The sequence below is a fragment of the Desmodus rotundus genome, chromosome 5, assembly GCF_022682495.2.
Source record: "Desmodus rotundus isolate HL8 chromosome 5, HLdesRot8A.1, whole genome shotgun sequence".
NCBI lineage: Eukaryota > Metazoa > Chordata > Mammalia > Chiroptera > Phyllostomidae > Desmodus > Desmodus rotundus.
This window is the reverse complement of record NC_071391.1, coordinates 21,946,763-21,968,940: the sequence shown is the minus strand read 5'-3', so window position 1 is coordinate 21,968,940 and position 22,178 is coordinate 21,946,763. Positions and strand designations below refer to the sequence as shown.

The following is a 22,178-nucleotide window of genomic DNA, read 5'->3' as shown; positions in this document are numbered from 1 at the left end:
GACGAGGGGGCGGAGCTGATTGGCCGAAGCTCAAGTCACCCGCTTCAGCTCGGGCAGTAGATGCGGCAGTAGAGGCATTGGCCTGCCGAGGGTGAGGACACCAGAGCCGAGGTTGTGATCCTCAACGCTAGCCTGACACCATGGCGGACAGCCGGGATCCAGCCAGCGATCAGATGAAGTTTTGGAAGGAGCAGCGGACCACGCAGGTACACCCTACGCTCTCCGAAAGCTGACATCCTTGAGTAACGGCCATGGCGTCCCCCAGCGCGGTGACGTTCCTGGGCTGTACTTCTTATCACGGACTGGGGGTGGGGCTGCTTTTGTTCCAGATGGAGTTACTTTGCCGGGAGGAGGGATGAGGGCTCTAGGGTGGGCCCCCCCCCCCCCCCCCCCCCCCCCCCCCGGCCTGCAGGATTTGTCACGAGTGGTTGGTGCAGGCTTGTAGGGCGCGGGTGGTTGGCTCTGAATTTTGCACTTTCGCCAGCTGGGACAGAGGTCGCAGTTTGAGGGAGAAATGCAGGCGCCTGTAGAAAGAGGCCGAGAGCTGCAGCTGCAAGAAAGGAAGTGAAGGGGGAAGTGAGAGCAGGCTCTGTTTTGATCTTGCTCGAACGGTAACTACAAGCTTTTATATTTACAGACTGCCATGGGATTAGGGATGGTGTTTTATTTTCTCGATGACCCCAGCCAGCACCAGTCACAGTGACTGATACTGAGTACTTACAGCATTAAACTAATAAATAAAAGAATTTTACATCCATTATTTCATTTGCACTGGAAAACATCAAGCCTAGCTAGCATCTTAGGGCTAGAAGTGACAATAGGGATTAATACGTTTATTCACAGGCATTCTTTGAGTGCGTGCATGTACTGGGCACTGTGCTGGGAGGAGGCGTACAAAACCCAGTGAGACCCAAACTAGGATGTCCTGAAGCTCCAAGTCTAGTCTGGGACACAATACAGATAGATGATTGCCATCCATGGTGGTGAGGGCTCTTGTACAGCTGTCTGTAAAGTGTAAAGGGAGGGACTGACTTTGCCTGACAGGCTTCCCAAAGAAGGTGACATCTGAACAAGATCTTTAAAGATGAGTAGGTCTTCTGCCCAGTGTTGGTGGGTGAGACATTCTTGACCTGAACCCAGAGTCTTCGAGAGCATCTTCGAGGAAGTTGGGTTAGATAAGAGCACATCTGGCCTGAGTCTTCTTTTTATCAAATTGGCCCAGAGAGTCTGAGGAACTTGCTCAGTTCTGGTGGCAGCTAGTTAACAGCAGAGTTCAGTTTTTCCTCATCTTGCCTAGTGTTCCTTTTCAAAACCGGCTTAGTATGCATGAAATGGGTATTAATACTAAGAGCACACGGATTGATTTATAGTTAGTTTCCTGTTGGTGAGAGGCTACCATTCTCTCAAGGCCTGCAGAATCCCTCCCATCCTGTCATTTATTGTATGCCAGGAGGCTAGTTCAGTTTTTCATAAGTTTTTAATCAAAGTGAACCAGAGACACTTGGAGTCTTGCTTATCAAGCACACACAACTCGTTTGTGGCGGAGTCAGAATCAGAAGTCCGCTCCTGGGGGGCAGGACTTTTCCATACCCAGTGGTTGCCAAATCCTGTTTCACGCACAAGTTTTCATGAATAGTTGGTGAATTGAGAAAAATGCGGACAATGTAAGGAATTTTTCATAAAACAAAATTTATTCCTTTTAAAGGACTCCCCTTCATCCTGAGGCTAGTGCGCCTCTTCATTGTTGGGGAGAACCATGAACTGTTGTAAAGTCACGAAGACCCTGCTGGTGATTTACCCCTCATGGTTGCCCCTGTCAGAAACAGCTGGCCCCCAAAGCACAGACGTAATTAGGGGACTGGTGGTTGAAATGCTGCGGTTTCCTCTGCCCTTGGCATTGTAATGCGCTGTGTACATTGTCCTGACTGGCAGTCCCGCTCATGTCTTGTGATTCCTCACTTTTAGATGTTCTGAGTGAAAACAGCTTATTTTTTTTGAAGTGACTTCTGCCTCAAAGCCCCCAAAAGGAATTTTGCCCAAAAGGAAATATGTCACAAAGCCTGTATAATTTTTCAATGCTTTATTATCAGATGTTTCTAACATTCAGAAAAGCTGAAAGAATTCTGTGGTGTATTCCCATATGTCCACCATTTAGGTTCTACAATGAGCATTTTGTTATATTTATTTTACTACACGCATTCCATCCGTCCATTCCTGCATACATTCATTAACCCTTTTTTTTCAGAGTAAGTTGTGTATGTCAGTAGACTTTACCCCTGAACACTAAGCGTACACATGGACAGAGCTCAATGCTTATGTTTTTAAGGTAATACTTAAACACAGTGAAATACACAAATATTAAGTCGGCCTTCTATGATATATACACCTGGGAACCCTACTCCCTATGGAAGGTTATCACCACCCTGGAAAGCTCCCTCACGCTCTTTCCCAGTCATTTCCTGCAGTCCTGCCCTGGGCAACCACTGTTGATGTTTTTTTTGAATCATTGATTTGAATCATCGCTTTTTTGTGTAATGCTTCTTTCATTCAGCAAAAATGTTTTAAGACTAAAAAGAATGTTAAGATTCATTCGCATTGTTGCATGTATCTGTCTTTTTTTATTTTTTAATTGCTGAGTGCCTCCTGTTGAATGATACACCATCATTTGTTTATCCTGTTGCTGGATTCCTGGGCTATTTCTAGGGTTTGGCTATTATGAATAAAGCTCCTTTGAAAAATCTTATGCAAGTCTTTTATGCACAGTGTTTTCATTTCAATACCCAGGAGGAGAATTGCTGGGTCATAGGGTATGTGAATGTTTTATGAGAAACTGCGCAGCCTTCTTCCCAAGTGGTTGTACCATTTTACACTGCCGTCATCCGTGTGTGTGTGTGTGTGTGAGAGTTCCAGTTGCTCCACATCCTGTCAGCTTTTGGTGTTGTCAGTCTTTTAGCTACTCTGGTGACTGTGAAGTGGCATCTCATTGCAGTTTTAACGCACATCGCTCTGACGGTCAGTGGTGCTGAGCATCTTGCGGTGTGCTTTTGACTATTGGTATGTGTTCTTCAGAAGTATTGGTTGAAATCTTCTGTTCTTTAAAAATTGGATTTTCTGCCCTGGCTGGTGTGGCTCGGTGGATTGAGTGCTGGCCTGTGAACCAAAGGGTCGCAGGCTTGATTCCCAGTCAGGGCACATGCCTGGTTTGTGGGTCAGGTCCCCAGCTGGGGGCATGTAAGAAGTAACCGCACATTGATGTTTCTCTCCCTCCCTTTCTCCCTTCCTTCCCCTCTCTCTAAAAATAAATAAAGTCTTTAAAATACTGGATTTCCTTTTTATTATTGATTCATAGCCCCTTTAAAGTTAAATCATGTGTGGGCTAAGTGCTATAATAATAGATCTCAAAATGTATAGTGGTGTAAACATACTAGAAACTTTCTCTCTCATGTGATGAGCCAAAGTGGTCTGAGGTAGAAGAGGGGAGCGTAACCCTGCTGCCCATAGTTATTGCAGGCTTCAGGCTGAAGCAGGCTCCCCCTTTGCCAACACATGGCCGTTAAGGTTGCGTGGGCATCGCTGTCCAGCCTCAGAAGGGTAAGAGTGTGAGTGTGCATGGGAGGGTTAGGGGCCAGGCTGGAAGTGGTGTAGGTCACTTCTACTCACATCCCGTGGCGAAAACTGTCCCACGGCCACACCTGACCGTGAGGGAGGCTGGGAAATGTATTCTATCCTGGTGTTCAGGTAGCTGACCCTACTGCATTATCCAAACCATACATCCCATGTTTGGTGAAAATCTGTCCAGCCATTTGCTTGTGATGTGGTAAAAGGCGAAAAGACATAATCACTTTTTGAAGATTATTTCCTTTTTTCTTTCTGACATTAAAGCGTTCTTTCTGTTAGAAAATTTTGACAGTAATGGATGGAAATGTTTTTAAAATCTCCCCTTGTTTGCAAATGCTTTTATATAGGTGGGCAGCTCTGTGTGAGTGTTCCCTCCCTCGCTCCCCAAGCTGTTTCTGCTTTTACCGAACCGGGCAAGCTCTCAGTCTGGAACTGCTATCAGATGGCACCAGGCAGTCTCCTCCTCCCCCGAGACCCAGATGCCGTGCTGGGTGTATTCTCCTTTGCAAGCAGAGTGCTGCCGGTGGGAAAGCAAGTTACTGGGCGTCTCTCCTCGCGGTCAGATTCTGTTGCTGACAAGTGAACTGGGAGTTTTGTAAACTTCAGTGAGTGAACATTGAATCAAATATGCTCATAGATATGACTCGGATCTTCTTAAAGATTTTTATTTCTCCTTTTCTCGAAGTCCATTGGGAGGAGGGAGGTGGATGCTCTAGGTATTCCCAGTCACTTTGGATGCGACTTAAACGGAACTTTGTTGTTCACTGCTTAGGATGCCCCTGGCTCTCCCTTTGGGACACTTAGGCTTAATCAGTGGCCTCTACTCCCTTAAAAATTGGATGAAATTTTTACTTAAAACCTATCTTTTTAAACAGTTCCCTTTTTACCTGGGAGAGAGGTTGGGTTTTAGCTCATCCTTTCCTGCCAGTGAGTCATAAGAGAGTGCCTGTGAGGGTCTGTATTTTTTCCGGTAATCTGATAACTGCATTGAGGTAACACTGCCAGGATTTGGGATGGTGAAGGGGTGATCGATGATTTAATGCCTTGTGCACCTGTGGTTTCGTTTCTCTCGGGAACTACCTAGGAATGGAATTGCTGGGTCATGGTGTGTTGGGTGCGGGGGGCGGAGAGGCAGGCAGACACATTATTGAATAATGGAGTAAAAATTCTAAGCTTCTATTTCTGTTTGCAAATATTTAGACCACTTTATATATATATTTTTTCCAGGTAAGAAAAGAGAGGCTTATTGCAAAAATATAAAACAAGCAAATACTTATTTTTATTCTCTCTTCATTTTTGTTCTTTATTTTCTGACTGTTGTGACAACTATAATTTCTGTTACAAAGAGTAAAGGAATCTTTACACTTATGGATCAATTTTCCTTTACATTTTGAATCTTTCTCTCGTTCCCTACTTCTTTTTTTTAAATTGAAGGACCTTGCCTGTTCCCAGTGCTGCCAGACTTATATTTAATAAAGACAGTTTCAAGACAAAACCTCTTTCATAATGGCTATTATTCTATGCATTTGAAAGGTTTTGTTTTTCATAGGATTATTTTAAATATTTGCTAATTATTGAAAACCACTAACAACGTTTTGATCATTTCTTGTTGGCAACTCACCAAGAACAGAGGGAAAAAAATACGGCAACTCTCGCGGTCCTCCCTTATCCTAAGGGGATGTTTTAGGACTGACAGTGGATGCCTGAAACCACAGATGGGACCGAACCCTATTCGTACACACACACACTCTTTTTCTTTAATACGTACAAACCTGTGGTAAAGCTTAATTTATAAATTAGGCACAATAAGACAATAAGAGACTAACCAACATAACGAATAATAACAGAACAATTATAACTATACTGAAATAAAAGTTATATGGATGTAGGCTCTTTCAAAATCTCTGGAATTTTCCATTTGATATTTTCAGACTGCAGTTGATTGCTGGTACCTGAAATTGTAGGCGGTCATACTATGGATAAGGGGAGATGCCTGTATTTGCAAGGGGGACCCTTGGCTGGCTCTGGAACTTGGATTTTGGAAGGGTGCCTCCCCCCTAACTGATAAGAATGGCTTGCTGTGCCTAAGCTGATGGCGCAAACCATGCAGTTTATGTTGAGCATCTGCTTTGCTCCTGGGAGCCAGAAGTTGCCTTCGTGATCATTCCCCAATGCAAATGCTGGGCGCCGAGTTTTCAGCGAGCTTCCCTGCTAGACACAATGTCACAGATGGTGCCACAGCTTGTTGCTGGGGGAATTAAGTGTGTCCTGTGTCACTCCACTGGGAGAGGACTCTTGGAAGCTCATGCGGGTTTCCTCTGGACTTCACCCCATGAGCCTATTCCCCTTGCCGATTTTGCTTTGAATAAAAATGCTGTGAGACATTACAGCCCGAGTGTGCCTGGGTGCTGAGTTCTGAGGCCTCCTAGGGAATCACCAGCCTGGCCGTGGTCATGGAGACCCCTGACACTGACTCTTTGTCTCTTTTTTCATGTTTTGTTCAAATCCAGATCTGAATAAGCTTCACACATTGTCTTGGTTGTTATGTCTCTTAAGTCTCTAATTTTCTTAACGTGGTCATAAACAGTTTGTAGTGGTTTCATTTAATCTGGTGAATCAGTGAGGGGCCAGGCTTTACAGTCAGGATTCAGTTGTGACTTGACCACTGGACAGATTACTCCACCCCCACCCCCTTAGGTTTCCCCATATTTAAAATGGGATAAAAATTTTTACCTTGAAGAACTGTGGGAATTCATCTCTGTATTGCAATATATGAGGGCTCCCCAGGCCCAGGAATGTGGGCAGGACACGTTAACTATGTTGTTTTAAGAGGCGGGATAGTGTTGTGGTTGAGTTAGGGTTTGTGAGCCTGCCTGCTTGGGTTCACACTCTGATTCTTCCCGGTTCAAGGTGGGTGACCTCGAGCAAGTTGTATAACCTCCTAGCTTCAGTTTCCTTTTCTGTATATTGGGAATAATAATAGTACGTACTTCAGAGAGGTGAATTAAATGCAATAACCTGAGTAAAGAGCGTAGAAAAATGCCTGCATAGCAGGCTGTTATTATTGTCGTTTTGGGGTGTGAGCGTGCCCAATAAGTAAAACTCTCACACACACATCCCATGCTCAAGATGAGAGATAAACAAGAAGTCAGTGGAATGGGTAGAGATCAAAATATCTCTATTACTGGCAGAGGCCTGATTGGACAGTGTGGTTTAGAGTTTTAGCCAAGAAGGTTTTCTGGAGATAAGGCAGCCCTGGACCCCGACCAGGCCTACCCGGCCCCCACCCCCCAGGGGAGCAGGAAGCCTGTGTGCTACCTGAGCCCTGCTGACTTCTAAGGAGGAAAGGCCTGGGGTGGGGGTTGGGGGGTGAAGGGGTCAGGCCTGGGTCCTTTTCCCAAACTGCTAGGTCAGGCACGTCTCTCCCCTTCCCAGGATCTGGGCAGGAGGCCAGGACGCTGCCACTCCCTGCTCACAGCAAATTCTTTCTGAGGGCCAGGACAGTCTTTGGTTTTCTGTACTTGGATGTGTGCATTGTGGGTACCGATGAATTTTTGCTGAATAAGTGGAGACTGTTAGGCAGTAATTTGCTAGAAAATATCAGGTATCTGAGAATGTGAAGCTATCACTAATATAATAATATAATATAAACGAATATAATAATGTATGTCAATTGTAATTAAAAACGATTTGAAAATTGCCTATGTTATCGTTGATGCAATATGGTAGTTTACATTTGTTTAAGAGCTGTACTGAACAAGGGCTCACTCTTGAAGAATTTTCCCTCTGAGTTGTAATTATTTCTTTGAAGAGAGTGGAGGAGTCTTATTAGGGACTTGTCCCTTAAAAATGATTATATATATATGTATTTTTTGTTTCTTTGTTTTATATAAAGTCATGTTCAGCCGAAGACGTGGTGTACATCTTCAAATAAAATTTCAATTGTCTCTAAATTTGTATAGGCAAGTGAAAACTAAGCATATTTTAGGGATTTTTTAGGAAGTAATTAGAAAAGTTATTAGGAGCGGACACTTGTGATATACTATGTTGATTAAAAATATCTTTAGGAATTTTATGTTTATAACGTGAGTGTGAATCACATTGACTTCATTAAGTCAATGTAAAAAAATAACAATTTGAAAAACTTTTGATATTTAGCCCTGGCTGATGTGGCCTGTGAACCAAAGGATCGCTGGTTTGATTCCCCGTCAGGGCACATGCCTGGGTTGTGGACCAGGTCTCCAGTGAGGTGCGTGTGAAGGCAACTACACATTGATGTTTCTCTCCCTCTCTTTCTTCCTCCCTTCCGCTCTGTCTAAAAATAAAATAAGTATCGCTTCTCAGCCTTTTGGCTAAGATCAAGTGTAGTATCTGTTCTTATCAGTTTAAAAATACAGTAAATAAAATCTTTAGAGAAAAAGAAAAACTTTTGCTATTTAATTAGATATAGAAAAGGACTTTCTGACTTAAAAATAATTTTAGGGAAGAAAATAGAAATCTAAAGAAAATGAAAATGACATAATTATAGCACCTAAATGTAGTAATAGTTTTGTTGTTATTAAAGTTTTTTCTGTGCGTTAAATTTTTAATGGTGGCATAATATTTCATCTTATGGTTATGCCATCAGTAATTAATTGTTTCCTTATTTTTGAACATTTAAGCTGCTTCTATGCTTTTGCTACTCTAAATAATATAATACTTACCATTCTCAATAGAACATAAACTCCACGAGGGCAGGAATTTCGATGCTTGCTGCTTTAGTCCCCAGCACCTAACACATAGTAGGCACTCAATAAATATTTTTTTGAATGTTGAATGATTTTAATTTAAATCTTAAGGTATCTTTTCTTCTTGACTCTAAATCTTCCTAGAGAGTGGGAAAGGGAAGCTAAGGAGATAATTAGGTTGCCTGTTTTGTAGTATTTTTGGAGAAATAGTTGGAATATCGCCTCCTTCGAGGCGAGCAGATGCATTAAATAACTGCTTTTTACTCCTTTTTTCTTGGGTTCTGTTTGGAAGAACCCTTAATCCCAGAGTGTCCATTTTCACTTCCCCATAACATGGACACTGCTGAGATCAGAGAGCATTATGTGGCAATACCTCTGTGCACACTGGGATATTGTTATTGTTATCTTCTAGAAGCTTCTCTAAAGCCTTGCACATTTTTCAGAAATGATTTATAAAAATTTGCTTTGCATAGCCCATGTCCCAGTCCCACCCCGCATTTTATTTAGCAAAGGTTCATTGCATTAACTCTTCATCTCAGCAAATGTACTGCATCCTTCTCCTCACCTTCTGGTAAATTCTCTCTCATCCTTAGTTCAGTATGTGTTATCTAAGGTTGCCCCAAACATCTGTTGAAGTCGCGGATCTTTCCCTTTCTGGTCTCTGCCACTGGCCTCCCTTCTGTGTTGCTGACTCTGTTGAAGCTTTTCCTGCCTCCCTTATTTGAAGACGAATTGTGTATACATTAGCTTGTGTAAGGAAAGTTGCTAAAAATGAGGACAATTGAGCTCTTAGAGCAGGGAAGTGGAAGAGATGTTGAATGCTCTATTTGTAACTCACAAATGCACCTTTCACTCCTTAACAGGGTTGGTGTCAGGCAGGTGGTTCCTACCTTGGTGGGAGGGGCCCAGTGGTGGCAAGATTCCAGCACTCCCACTCGAAGGTTCTGTGATTCAGTGGCATCAGGCTACAGCATCTCATTTTTTAGTTGACTGATAGATTGATTTATTCATTCAGTAAAGCACTCTGCAACTGCCTCCTTTGGACGTGGTTTTTATTACTGACCTTGTCATCTTGACCTGGTCACAAGGAGGGGACACGTGATGTGGTCTCATCTCTTAGTGGCAGCTCCTACCCAACATTAGGGGTGCAGGGATGTCAATGACACTCCGTAGATCACCCAGAAGTGGTAGGTCAGTGGTTTTTACTCCTGGCTTCATTTAGGAGTCACCTAGGAAGTTAAAAAGTCCCTATTTCCAGGTGTCACCCAGACTAATGATGTCACTAAATAGGGTGCTGATCCAGGCATCAGTATGCTTTAAAAAATTCCCCCGGTGATTCCAGTGACAGCCGAGGTTGAAAAGTTAAGGTTTAGGTTTAAATTAAAGGTGAGATTGTATAATTTAACTCCTTTTTATGATTCATTTTCTACTTTAAATTTTCAATGAAAGTACACAGTGTCGACGTGTGTTAATACACACGCATTTTCAAAAGAGAGTGGTGTAATTGGTGGTAACTGTTGACCCTTACACTTTGTATAGTGTGGAAGGGTTTGCTGCTGGGTGGGAAAGGGGTAGGCTGAGAGAGCCTGGATGGATCCGACACATCTGTCATGGTCTCTAAGAAGTAAAACCTAAGATGCTTTGCTGCTGCTATCAGGTCAGTTCTCATAGCCAGTGCAGTGGGAGCATGTATGTGCTTAAGTGTGTGGCCTGCATTTTGCATACATTTGGTCTTTTAATCCGTGTATTAACTCTGGGACATCTGGGTCATTTTTTGCCCAGATGAAAAATGGCAACTCAGAAATAATAAGTAACTTGCTGGTAGCTGTACATCTGGTAACTGGCAGTGCTGGAAGCTGGACCCAGGCCAGAGCTCAGAGTTCTGTGAGGCCACAGCTCAGGATTTCTCCATGGTGCCATGTAGACCTCTTCCTGTCTCAGTGTGAACAGAACACTTAGTGGTTGAGGAGATTTTATTAGTGTGCGAGAGAGCCTTCTTTATAAATTTTTTCAGATTCCCAGATCTCTTATTTAGTGCATACTCCCAAAGAGCTTACAGTTTTTTTAAGAGGCAGGTATTAACTTTATTTTAATAGTCAGGACAGATGTGCACCGAGAATAAAGGTTATCATATACTCCACTCCAGGCTGTGGAAATTCTGAGCAGAATGCTTTTTTCGGGTATGTGAATTTGGTACCATTGACTTTCATCAGTAGATGTTTTTGCGTTGTCCTCCCAGGACAGGCGTGGTTCACCCACACATCTCCCTGATGTCCCAGTGCGGGGAAGGCATTGGAGAGCCTGTTGTCTGGGATCTAAAGTAGAATGTGTGACGATGGAAGAACATGAAGCTAAGAGTTGCCCAGGATCATGTGGGGCTTAAAAAACACTGCTCCCACCCTAGAGAAGGTGTCAGCTGAGAGGCTTCTGATTTAAGTGAAATTGGAGAATTGAGTGGATTAAAACCAATGCTTTATTACAGTAAAATAACCTATCCTATTTCAGAGACATTTGACATCTTTGGAAAATTAATACTATTACCCACCTTGCCAGCAACAGTTTATTTTCAGTGACAATAGAAGCCACTGACGTTTTCTGTTTGGGGAATTGAAAAGAAATGTTGTAAAGAGCTGGTATGCACTGGTTAAGAGAAATGAACAATGGACCCACTTCCACACCTGTTGTCGTAATAGAGCATTTGTGAGTTGTGAGTAGAGCACTAATCAGTGTAGCTTCTGCAGAGACCATCCTCTCGCTATTAGTTTGGACGTTCGGCATTGAGTGCATATGATCCTCTTTTTGGGGATCCCTGTCTGGGTGTGTGGAGCCCGATGGCTGTACGTATCTAGAGCAGGAGCTGAGCAGGTTGGCAGGTTGTTTGTCTTTCTGCTCTTCAGAGCAGATTTCCTGGCAGGTTGGTGTTGAGATGTATCAAGGACTTCTGAGACCCGACTATAAATTTAAGACAGTGGCATATCTTTTAATACTTTGGACACAAGAAATTTAAACAGATTTCAAGTAGAAAGTATAAAAATTGCAAAATGATGTGTAAATTATGACAGTGTAAATTAACATCTTTTTTGTTTTGTTTTTTTGTACTGACCCTCCTGCATTCTTTTCCTTTCGTGTTCACGTAGAACCCGGATGTCCTCACCACTGGGGCCGGTCATCCAATAGGGGACAAACTGAACACCGTGACAGTGGGGAACCGGGGGCCCCTTCTTGTTCAGGATGTGGTTTTCACCGACGAAATGGCGCACTTTGACCGGGAGAGAATTCCTGAGAGGGTCGTGCATGCTAAAGGAGCAGGTGAGAGCTGTGTCCATTTGTTGTAGAAGGATTGTTTCGTAAGACCTGGGTTAAAAATTAGTCCCCAAAGGTTTGGAGCTCCTTTAATAGAAGTGCCAAATCTCCAGTCCTGGGAGAAAGGAAAAAATGTCCATCAAAATAGGAATTAGTAATTAAATGCTGCTTATTTACCTGGATTGAACATTATATATGAAATACCTTATTTTACTGAAAATAAAAGTAATCTTCCTTTTTTTTCATTATGCAGTTTAGTGAAGAAACAAAATTATGGATATACAGACATTAACCTACTATAACTAGATTTTGGTGGTGCACTGACTGGATAAATAATGGGGTGAGCTGTGCAGAATTGAGGATAGTTGTGTTAGGGTGGTGGGTTTGTGGTTATTTTCTGGGGGAGCCCAAAACTTCTATAAAGCTTTTATCTTGCATATATTACAGAAACAAAAGATGGAGGTGGCTTAAAAGAAAGCTAAAATGTCAATAGGAAAAAGAAAACTTTACAGAAAGGAAGAAAACATTTTTCTCTTAGCTGCTTACTTGGACTCCCAGTTAGGACTTGCTAATTTTTTTATTTACCTTCCCAGGTTATTTTTGCATGGCTTTTCCACGGTGGCTTTGATATGTTATTCAGTTTGTTGTTTGGCTCTGCAGTGACCTTCCTAAGTGTTTATTCTTTCTTTCCCTGCGTTTTCTTCTCTCCCTGTTCTTTCTCTCCCAAGTCCTACCTGTACTTCAAGGCTGTCTCAGGCCCTGTGTCCTTGGGGCAACCTTGACTAGTTATTGCCAGCCCCACTCCTCCTCCTCTTGGCTCCAGCTGTGCAGCACCGAATTTAGCACTGAGTGATAACAAGCCTTTGCAAGTTACTCTTATCCTTTTGTGTTTGGACATCTCCCCTTGAAGACTGGAAGCGCCAAGGAGGCCAGTGCTAAACCGTCAGTTTCTCTCGTCACCTAGATGCCTACTGAGGGTCTGATAGTCTGAGCGATGGTCTCATGAGGACATCTGTGTCTTCCCTGTTAGGGGCTTTTGGCTACTTTGAGGTCACGCACGACATTACCAAATACTCCAAGGCAAAGGTGTTTGAGCACATTGGAAAGAGGACGCCCATTGCAGTTCGATTCTCCACTGTTGGTAAGATGATCTTTTTGCTTGAGTGGTATTCCTGTACCTTATTTGAGTTCATTTATAACTTGATTTCAAGAAACCCTTATTAGAAGAGAGAAAACAAGCCCTTCTCCAAATTGTAGCCAGGTTTTACAGTAGAAAACATATTTTGAAACATGTAGGAAGTTACTTATAATTCTGTGTTTTTGAGGTCTTAGGAAATCACACTGATGCAGAAGCTACCTCTGTAATTCTCTGACGTTGGGAAAGAACTTGCCTGCAAGTGGTTGGCTCAAACAGAAGCCTGGCGCTGGTGCTCGTATTCAGTAACCGTGATCACAGCCGCCCTTTATTGAGAGTGAACTCTATGCCACCCAGGCTTACAGACATATCTTATGTGTAGATTTACTTTACGAAGTGGGATTATTTCTCTTTCAAAGAGGTTAAGAGACTTTTCTCATGTAACAGAGCTAGTAAGAATTAGATCTGTTAGATCTAATGTTGTGCTAAATCTTAACACACTACAGTGTTGTGACTCTGTTTCTGTTTCAGTCTCTGTTCATTTTAAAAGTACTTGGGAATACAAAGAAAAATGAAGTTGAGAATAAGAACCTATATTTTAACTCATTTTCTTAATACCAACTTCATACTTTTGATAACTCTTAATCTTCATGCTTCTCTTCCCTTATTTTAATTTAAATTTTAATTTCCTGTTTGATCAAAGCTTTCTCATCCTGTTAAATTGATAATCTTTTCAGCTGTTACTACATATACAGGCATACTTCAGGATATTGCGGTTCCGGTCCCAGACCACCGCGATAAAGCAATTACTGCAATAGAGCCAGCCCTAATCTTCCTGCTGGTATCTGCCTTCAGAATGAAACATCTGTGATACAAAGTGCAGTTAAGCAAAGCACAATAAACCGAGATATGCCTGTACTCTCTTGCTACTCTCAGTTAGTTCTTTTGTTTACTTTGTAGACCAACTTAGCTGGCGGGTGGTGGAAATAATAACCTAGGCACTTAAACACCTAATTTACGTCTAGGAAAGGGGTTAGAAAGGCTAGATACCAATGTTTCTCTGTGACTTTAGGCTTCCCCTGAGGCAAAGTGCTCTGCTTATGCTTCATTTTTCGCATTTGAATCTTCTAGCTGGAGAATCGGGCTCAGCCGACACAGTTCGTGACCCTCGTGGGTTTGCAGTGAAATTTTACACAGAGGATGGTAATTGGGATCTTGTGGGGAATAACACCCCTATTTTCTTCATCAGGGATGCCATATTGGTAGGTGACAAAGAATTTTTCACTCTACAAATGTGTGTTGATTTACATTGATTTTAAATACTCCATATAGATTGGCATTTGAGGGGAAGTCCTGGGAAAGGCAGAAAGAAAAGAATTTGGGTTAGCTGGATTACCTCTTAAAACACATTTTTCTGTATTTAATATCGTTTTATATGATCAAACTACTACATTTACCATAAGTCTTAGATTTGGCATTTTAGGATTCACTGACTTAATGGGAATAGTCCAGTTTTCCTTGCAGAATGTGGCAGATTGGTAAAAATACTCACTTTGCCCTAGAAACAAGTAGAGAGTACATTTCACTCTAGGGTTTGGCAGTTTAAAATTCCTTGTTAATGTTCAGAACTGTAATCCATAAACCTAGCAATAGGCATTGTATAAAATAAGACACCATAATTCCTGTAAACTTAGTTTTGGGTTTTTTCTCTTATTTTCTATTTAGTTTCCATCCTTCATCCACAGCCAAAAGAGAAACCCTCAAACGCACCTGAAGGACCCAGACATGGTCTGGGACTTCTGGAGCCTTCGTCCCGAGTCTCTGCATCAGGTGGGGACACTTCTTTTTCCTTCAGTTATCACCTGGGATAGAACTGTAATTATGACTCATTAAGTGTTTCTCCAGTTTTGACTATTTTATTGGAATTGGCCTCTGACTTTCTTTTTGGGCACTGCCTCAGGTTTCTTCATCTTGAAGAATTTTATAATGACCTATTTTATTAATCTTCCTCCAGTGATAGACCTTAAGTGATGCTAGAAACATTATCAATTGATATTTAGCAATATTAAGGATTAAAGTCTGTAGTGTGAAGTATTAGGGAAATGAGGGGAAAGTAATACTAAACAAATTTACTATTAAAATAAATTTTGAATGACAAGTTAGGCTAGTTTTCAGATTTGTTTTAGCTTTTATTTATAAATTTTGAGCCATGAGGTTAATGATTTATCTATCATTCTGCTCTAAAGCAATTTACAGATTCAGTGCAGTCCCTATTAAAGTACCAGTGACATATTTCACAGATATAGAACAAACATTTGAGAAATTTATATGAAACCATAAATGACCCTGAATAGCTGCAACAATTTTGAGAAAGAAGAACAAAGTAGGAGGGATCACAACACCTTATATCAAACTGTATTGCAAGGTCACTGTAATCAAAACAGCCTGATACTGGCATAAGAACAGACACATAGACCAGTGGAACAGAACAGAGAGCCCAGAAATAAACCCAAGTCTCTATGGTCAATTAATATTTGACAAAGGGGGAAGAAGCATAAAATGGAGTGAAAATAGCCTCTTTAACAAATGGCTTTGGGAGAGCTGGACAGCTACATGCAAAAAAATGAAACTTGAGCACCAACTTACACCATACACAAAAATAAATTCAAGGTGGATAAAAGATTTAAATGTAAGTTGTGACACCATAAAAGTCCTAGAGAAAAACATCAGCAGGAAAATCTCAGAAATTCCATGCAGCAACATCTTCACTGATATGTCCCCTAGAGCAAGGGACATAAAGGAAAGAATAAACAAATGGGACCTCATCAAATTAAAAAGCTCCCGCATGGCTAAAGAAAACAGCATTAAAATGAAAAGAGAACCAACTATATGGGAAAACATATTTGCCAATGATACCTTGGATAAGGGTTTGATCTCCAAAATATATAAAGAACTCACATAACTCCACTCCAGGAAGACAAAAAACCCAATTAAAAAATGGGCAAAAGACTTGAATAGACACTTCTCCAAGGAGGACATACAGAGAGCCCAGAGACATATGAAAAGATGCTCAGCATCACTAGCCATCAGAGAGATGCAAATTAAAACCACAATGAGATACCACTTCACACTGGTCAGAATGGTCATCATAAACAAATCAACAAACAAGTGTTGGAGAGGATGCAGAGAAAAGTTGCACTGTTGGTGGGAATGCAAACTGGTGCAGCCACTGTGGAAAACAATATGGAATTTCCTCAGAAAACTAAAAATGGAACTGCCTTTTGACCTGGCAATTCCACTGCTGTGATTATACTCTAAGAACCCTGAAACACCAATCCAAAAGAACCTGTGCACCCCAATGCTCATAGCAGCACGATTTACAATAGCCAAGTGCTGGAAGCAACCTCAGTGCCCATCAGTAAATGAGTGGATCCAAAAACTATGGTACATTTACACAATGGAATACTACCCAGCAGAAAGAAAGAAGGAGCTTATACCCTTTGCAACAGCATGGATGGAACTGGGGAGCATTAAATAAGCCAGGCAGTGAGGGACAAATACCATATGATCTCACCTTTAACTGGAACATAATCAACAAAAGAAGAAAGCAAGCAAAATATAACCAGAGACATTGAAATTAAGAGCAATCTGACAGTAACCAGAGGGGAGATGGGAGGGGATAATAGGGAGAAGGGTTTTCAGGAACTAATATAAAGGACACATGGACAAAACCAAGGGGAAGGGTGGAAGCAAGGGATGGAGGTGGGTTTGGCTGGGGTGGCGGGGAGTGGTGGGTGGAAAATGCAGACAACTGTAATTGAACAACAATAAAATAATTTTAAAAAGATTTTTAAAAATTTAAAAAATTCTTCTTAAAAAAATAAATGATAATAATGGGGGACTTCCAATCAAGATGGCTGTATAGTCAGAAATGGCTCACTTCTTTGCACAACCACATCACACTTGCAACTGAAATATAGAACAACCATCAGAACTGTCAGAAATTGAGTCGAATGGAAGTCTGACAACTATGGAATTAAAGAAACCAAATCCATCCAGACTAGGAGGAGGGACCCAGATGTGGAGTAGGCTGGCCCCTCACCCATGTGTGGTAGATAAAAATTCGGGAGGGATATCTCCAGAGTGAGGAGTCCCACACCAGGCTGCCCAGCCCAGAGTTGCAGTGCCAGGAAGATAATCCTCACAATTCTGGCTGCCAAAACCAGCAGGGATTGAGTTTTTCGTAAGAAACTTCTAGAGCCCCAAGCAGTTCCTCTTAAAGAACCCATGGATTCACCCACTCAGACTCATTTCCTCTGAGCTCCAGCACTGGGATAGTAGCTTGAAAGGCACCAGTGATATTCAGGGAGAGACTGAAGTGTCTGGCATCAAGGTGAGTCAAGGCCATTGTCCCTTTTCTAAACACTCTACCCACAGAGCCAGCGAGCTGGTGCCATATTGGAGACCTAGGTAACACTGACCTGCCTTGGAGATCCCCAGAGACTCTGTCCCACCCACATTACAGGCCCACAGAAGCTGCTTTTCCATATGAATGGCTGGTCTTGTTTTATGCTTCACAACTTCCTAAATCCTCTCAAACAGGCAATAGCTGGCCTCAGTGAGCCCCAGGCCTGGCACTAGCAGAAGCCAGCCTAGATTCATAGCTTGGCTTCTCCTGGGAAGGTCCAAGCCCAGCACAAGTAGCAGCCATCTCAGATTACTTTACAGCACAGGCAGGGTAGCTGCAGACAAAACACGGGTGGGGGCTGACCTTGGCTTGCACCACCCAGGAAACTCCAGAGCCATCACACCCAATGGACAGCTACAGACCACATTGGAGCACCACAACCCTACCCCGCCACAGCTGATCCTCCACAAAGGGTGGAGGTTGGTGGTGAGTGGTCACAGCCAATCCTTGTAGCTGACTGTCCTGGGTAAATCCCTCCCATTGGTCTGCCAACAGCAACCAAGGTTCAACTACAAGAGGAGGGTGCACTCAACCCATACAAAGGGCGCACCTTCAGAACCCAGGTTGGGTGAAAGGGGAGGCTGTGCCACTGGACCCTATAGGACACCTTCTATATTAGGCCACGCTACCACAACATGGAGTCAAAGCAGCTCTACCTAGTACACAGAAACAAATACAGGGATGCTGGCAAAATGAGGAGGCAGAAAAACATGAAAGAACAGATCAAAACTCCAGAAAAAGAGCTAAATGAAATGGAGATAAGCAATCTATCAGATACAGAGTTCAAAACACTAGCTATAAGGATGCTCAAGGAACTTAGTGAGGACCTCAACAGCATAAAAAGATCCAGCCAGAAACAAAGGATACATCAATTGAAATAAAGAACAATTTACAGGGAAACAACAGTAGAGTGGATGAAGCCAAGAATCAAACCAATGATTTGGAACATAAGGAAGCAAAGAACAACCAATCACAACAAGAAAAAAGAATCCAAAAATAATGAAGAAAGTATAAGCAGCCTCTGGGACAACTTCAAGAGGTCCAACATTTGCCTCATAGGAGTGACAGAAGGAGACAGAAGGAGAAGAGAAAGAGCAAGAAATTGGAAATCTATTTGAAAAAATAATGAAAGAAAACTTCCCTAATTTGGTGAAGAAAATAGACATGCAAGTTCAGGAAGCACAGAGTTCCAAACAAGTTGGACCCAAAGAGACCCAAGACTTATACTTCTAGACACATCATAATTAAAATGCCAAAGGTTAAAGATAAAGAGAGAATCTTACAAGTAGCAAGAGAAAATAAGTTAGTTACCTGCAGGGGAGTTCCCATAAGGTTGTCAGCTGATTTCTGAAAAGAAACCTTGCAGGATAGAAGGTATTGGCAAGAAATAGTCAAAGTCATGAAAAGCAAGGACCTATAGCCAAGAGTGCTCTACAGAGCAAAGCTATCATTTAGAATTGAAGGGCAGATAAAGAGCTTCCTAAACAAGAAAACACTAAGGAGTTCACTATCACCAAACCATTATTACATGAAATGTTAAAGGGACTTATTTAAAAAAAAGATCAAAACTGTGAACAATGACAAAACCCCCCCAAAATCTTTCAACAATTGAATCTAAACAAACTAAGCCAACAAGAGGGACAGAGACAGAATCATGGATACAGAGAGAGTTGCCAGATGGGAGGTAGGTATGGTTGAATGGGTGGAGAGGTGAGGAGATTAAGAAGTACAAGTAGTTACAGAATAGCCATGGGATGTACAGTACAGTATAGGAAATGGAGTAGCCAAAGAACTTATGGACATGAGCAATGGTGTGGGGATTGCCTGAGGGAGTGGGGGATGCTGGGTGGAGGGGGTGTGAAGGGGGAAAAATCAGGACAACTGTAAAACATAATCAATAAAATACAATTAAAAAAATGATAGTAATGGCAACCTTTCCTGTGGGTACATGGCTAATATGTTCCATACCAAGGACTTTCTGGAAATTTAGGAATATCTAAAAATCTAGGATGTTTTGATTTAAATGGAAAAATTTTAGGCTTTATTTTTCTGTTCTTAGGTTTCCTTCTTGTTCAGTGATCGGGGCATTCCAGATGGACACAGGCACATGAATGGATATGGATCGCATACCTTCAAGCTGGTTAACATGAATGGAGAGGCAGTTTATTGCAAATTCCATTATAAGGTACATGTTGTGTTTGGGGCATGGAGTGAAAGGCTCCCACCACCCCCATCTCCTTACTTCTCTTGAGGATTGGGCAACAATCAAAAGGTCAGGTCCCCTCCAACCTTTCCCTCCTTCCACCTCCAAGGATGAGAAGTATCAATCTCTTTGATTAGTACCATGCGTATTTTGTTATCTACCACCTGTAAGAAGGGTTCAAATCGTGCTGCTGGCTAGAGCAAGTTGGGACTTCTGTGGTCACAGTGTACCAGCCTTCAGAGTGGACTTTTGCTAAGGAAGTCTTTCTATGGAGCTTGGCTAGATGGGGATCTTTTAGAATAACATACAGGTGGGAAATTTATTGAAGATCAGTATTGATAATAGGAGCACTTTTGAGAGTGACATGACTTCTTTGGGTCTTAATAGCTTGTTTGGAAAGTCAGAATGCTAATTTTATCTGCTCATAGAGAGCTGTTTCGGAGTGGCTGTGCTGAATGAGATTCTTTTCAGCTCTGTGAACTAGGATTCTATCATTTCTTTTTTAAAAAAAGAAAGAGTATGGGAGTGGAGGGCTACTAGCTAAGCACAATCTCAGTAACTGATTTGAACTATTATAAAACAAAATTTAAAAATTGCTTCATGTGGGAAAGTTCTTTAATTTTATTAATTATTTGTTCATTTGAAAAATATATTTTGACTTTTTTCTGATTTGAAAAGTAACATGAGTATAAAAATTCAAATAATAAACACTCTGGAAAACAGTTTTGAAGTTCCTCGAGAAATTAAATATTAAGTTCCCATATGATCCAGCAGTTCCATTTTGAGATAGATATACTAAAAAAATCCACTGAATGGGACACTTCAAAATGGTTGCAATGATAAATTTATGCCCCCCAAATTTTTGGCTTGTCTAAAGACATCCATACAGCATTCTTTATATGGAGGAAAGATTGAAAATAAACTATATGTCAACAATTTAAAAAAATTCAAATAATATAGAATGCAAAAAGGGAAAGATAGGACTAATTTTAAATATGAATTGTATCTATGGATTCTCTAGACATTTAAAAGAATATGGCTAATTAAGTAGAATTTCTTGTTGATGAATTCATATTTGTGTCGGACTGAAGAGTGGGATTATCATTGGAAGGAAAATCCAGCCTTGGAGTAGTATTGTTCATCATCTGTGATAAATCCCTGAGTGGAGCTCACTGACTCTGCCAGTGAGCTTCAGTTCGAGCTTTTCTCTTTCATTCTGTAGACTGACCAGGGCATCAAAAACCTTTCGGTGGAAGATGCAGCAAGACTTTCCCAGGTGGATCCTGACTATGGCCTCCGGGATCTTTTTAATGCCATTGCCACCGGCAACTATCCCTCCTGGACTTTTTACATCCAGGTCATGACGTTTAGTCAGGCAGAAACTTTTCCATTTAATCCATTTGATGTTACTAAGGTAAGTCAGCCAATAACCAAGTTGTTTTCTTGTTTAAAGTCTCTTTGTACCTAATTTTAACAAGTTTCCAGTCCCACATTCACCGTGGCTGGCGAGTCATGTCCACGATGCGGTGGGACCGCGTGCCAGCCTCCTGGCCTGTGAACGAGTGCTCGCCAGCGCCTCGCTTCCAGCTCCTGGCTGAGAAGTTCCCTGAGCTCACCCAAGGTGGCTTGATACATTGTTGTTACCAGGGAGCAATTTTGAAAAGCTGATGTACTTTTGCCCAGGGAAAGTGTCAATGTTTACTGTCTACTGTTGTGGAAGATTTAACCGATGCACTTACCTTAAATTATCTTTTTATTGGATTAAACATTATTATTTTTACTTATTATGATTATGTTTGCAAGCTGGAATTTTTCTGTGGGCACTTCAGTTTCCTGCAGTTGGCTATCTGGTAATTGTGTGTATCACATTATTTTCAGGTTTGGCCTCACAAGGAGTACCCTCTTATCCCAGTTGGTAAACTGGTCTTAAATCGGAATCCAGTTAATTACTTTGCTGAGGTTGAACAGCTGGCCTTTGACCCGAGCAACATGCCGCCTGGCATTGAGCCCAGCCCTGACAAAATGCTTCAGGTAAACCTGGTGGACTGAGAGGCACTGAGGCGGGAGCACGTGCACGCTTGCACACACACAGATACACACTGTGCAATTTGTATGAAGAGTGAACTAGAACGTCACTTAACCTTGAATTAAGCTGAGTCCTTAGTTTATGTGGGACTGACTAAGACACTTTGAGATGGGCATTGCCATATAAGCCAGATTTCATAGTAGTCTCTCAATATGTTAAGACTGACATTTAGTCCCTTAATTTGAAAGAAGTACTAGAACTGCCTCAGGTATTTGTAAAGAAATCACTCTTTGGACTGTAACTGATGGGAGGGAGTGTTTTTAATTGATTATAACATGATTTTCAACATCATTCCACTCATTTCCCCTTCCATGATGATGCTTGAATGTTTCCATCCATAAAAAGAGACCCGGACGTGGTTTTCCCAAACTAAATTTTCGTTGTCAGTGATGAAAGGCAGTGCTTGTCTGTCTCGAATGTTCCGAGGTGTTCGGTACTTCTTCACTCTCCAGTATGCTCTTTTGTGTGTACAAAGTGAAAATTCTTCTTTGGACTAGATGTCAGCAGGAAAATAATTGGTTTAATAATTATTGAGAACCAGTGGTTTCGTTTTTGGACTACGGTCACGAGACAGAAGTTAAAGATTATGATGCGGGGTCAGACTGCAGTGACCGACGGCTGCTTCGGATGTGAGCATG

At 41.8% G+C, this 22,178-nt stretch overlaps 1 protein-coding gene and 1 pseudogene across 2 annotated transcripts in view; both read left to right on the top strand.

The window, feature by feature from the left end:
* The first annotated feature begins 79 nt into the window (after window positions 1–79).
* The window catches only part of CAT (catalase), a 34,289-nt gene continuing 12,190 nt past the window's right edge, over window positions 80–22,178 (top strand). For both annotated transcript variants that reach the window (XM_024558761.4, XM_024558760.4), the window contains exons 1-8: window positions 80–206; window positions 11,483–11,654; window positions 12,679–12,789; window positions 13,915–14,045; window positions 14,509–14,613; window positions 19,311–19,436; window positions 20,677–20,868; window positions 21,333–21,485. In XM_024558761.4, the coding sequence (XP_024414529.2) occupies window positions 141–206; window positions 11,483–11,654; window positions 12,679–12,789; window positions 13,915–14,045; window positions 14,509–14,613; window positions 19,311–19,436; window positions 20,677–20,868; window positions 21,333–21,485 (1,056 nt within the window). In that variant the 5' untranslated portion in view covers window positions 80–140. The remainder of the gene's footprint in view (window positions 207–11,482; window positions 11,655–12,678; window positions 12,790–13,914; window positions 14,046–14,508; window positions 14,614–19,310; window positions 19,437–20,676; window positions 20,869–21,332; window positions 21,486–22,178) is intronic.
* LOC112303491 (U2 spliceosomal RNA) lies at window positions 7,951–8,049 on the top strand (annotated as a pseudogene).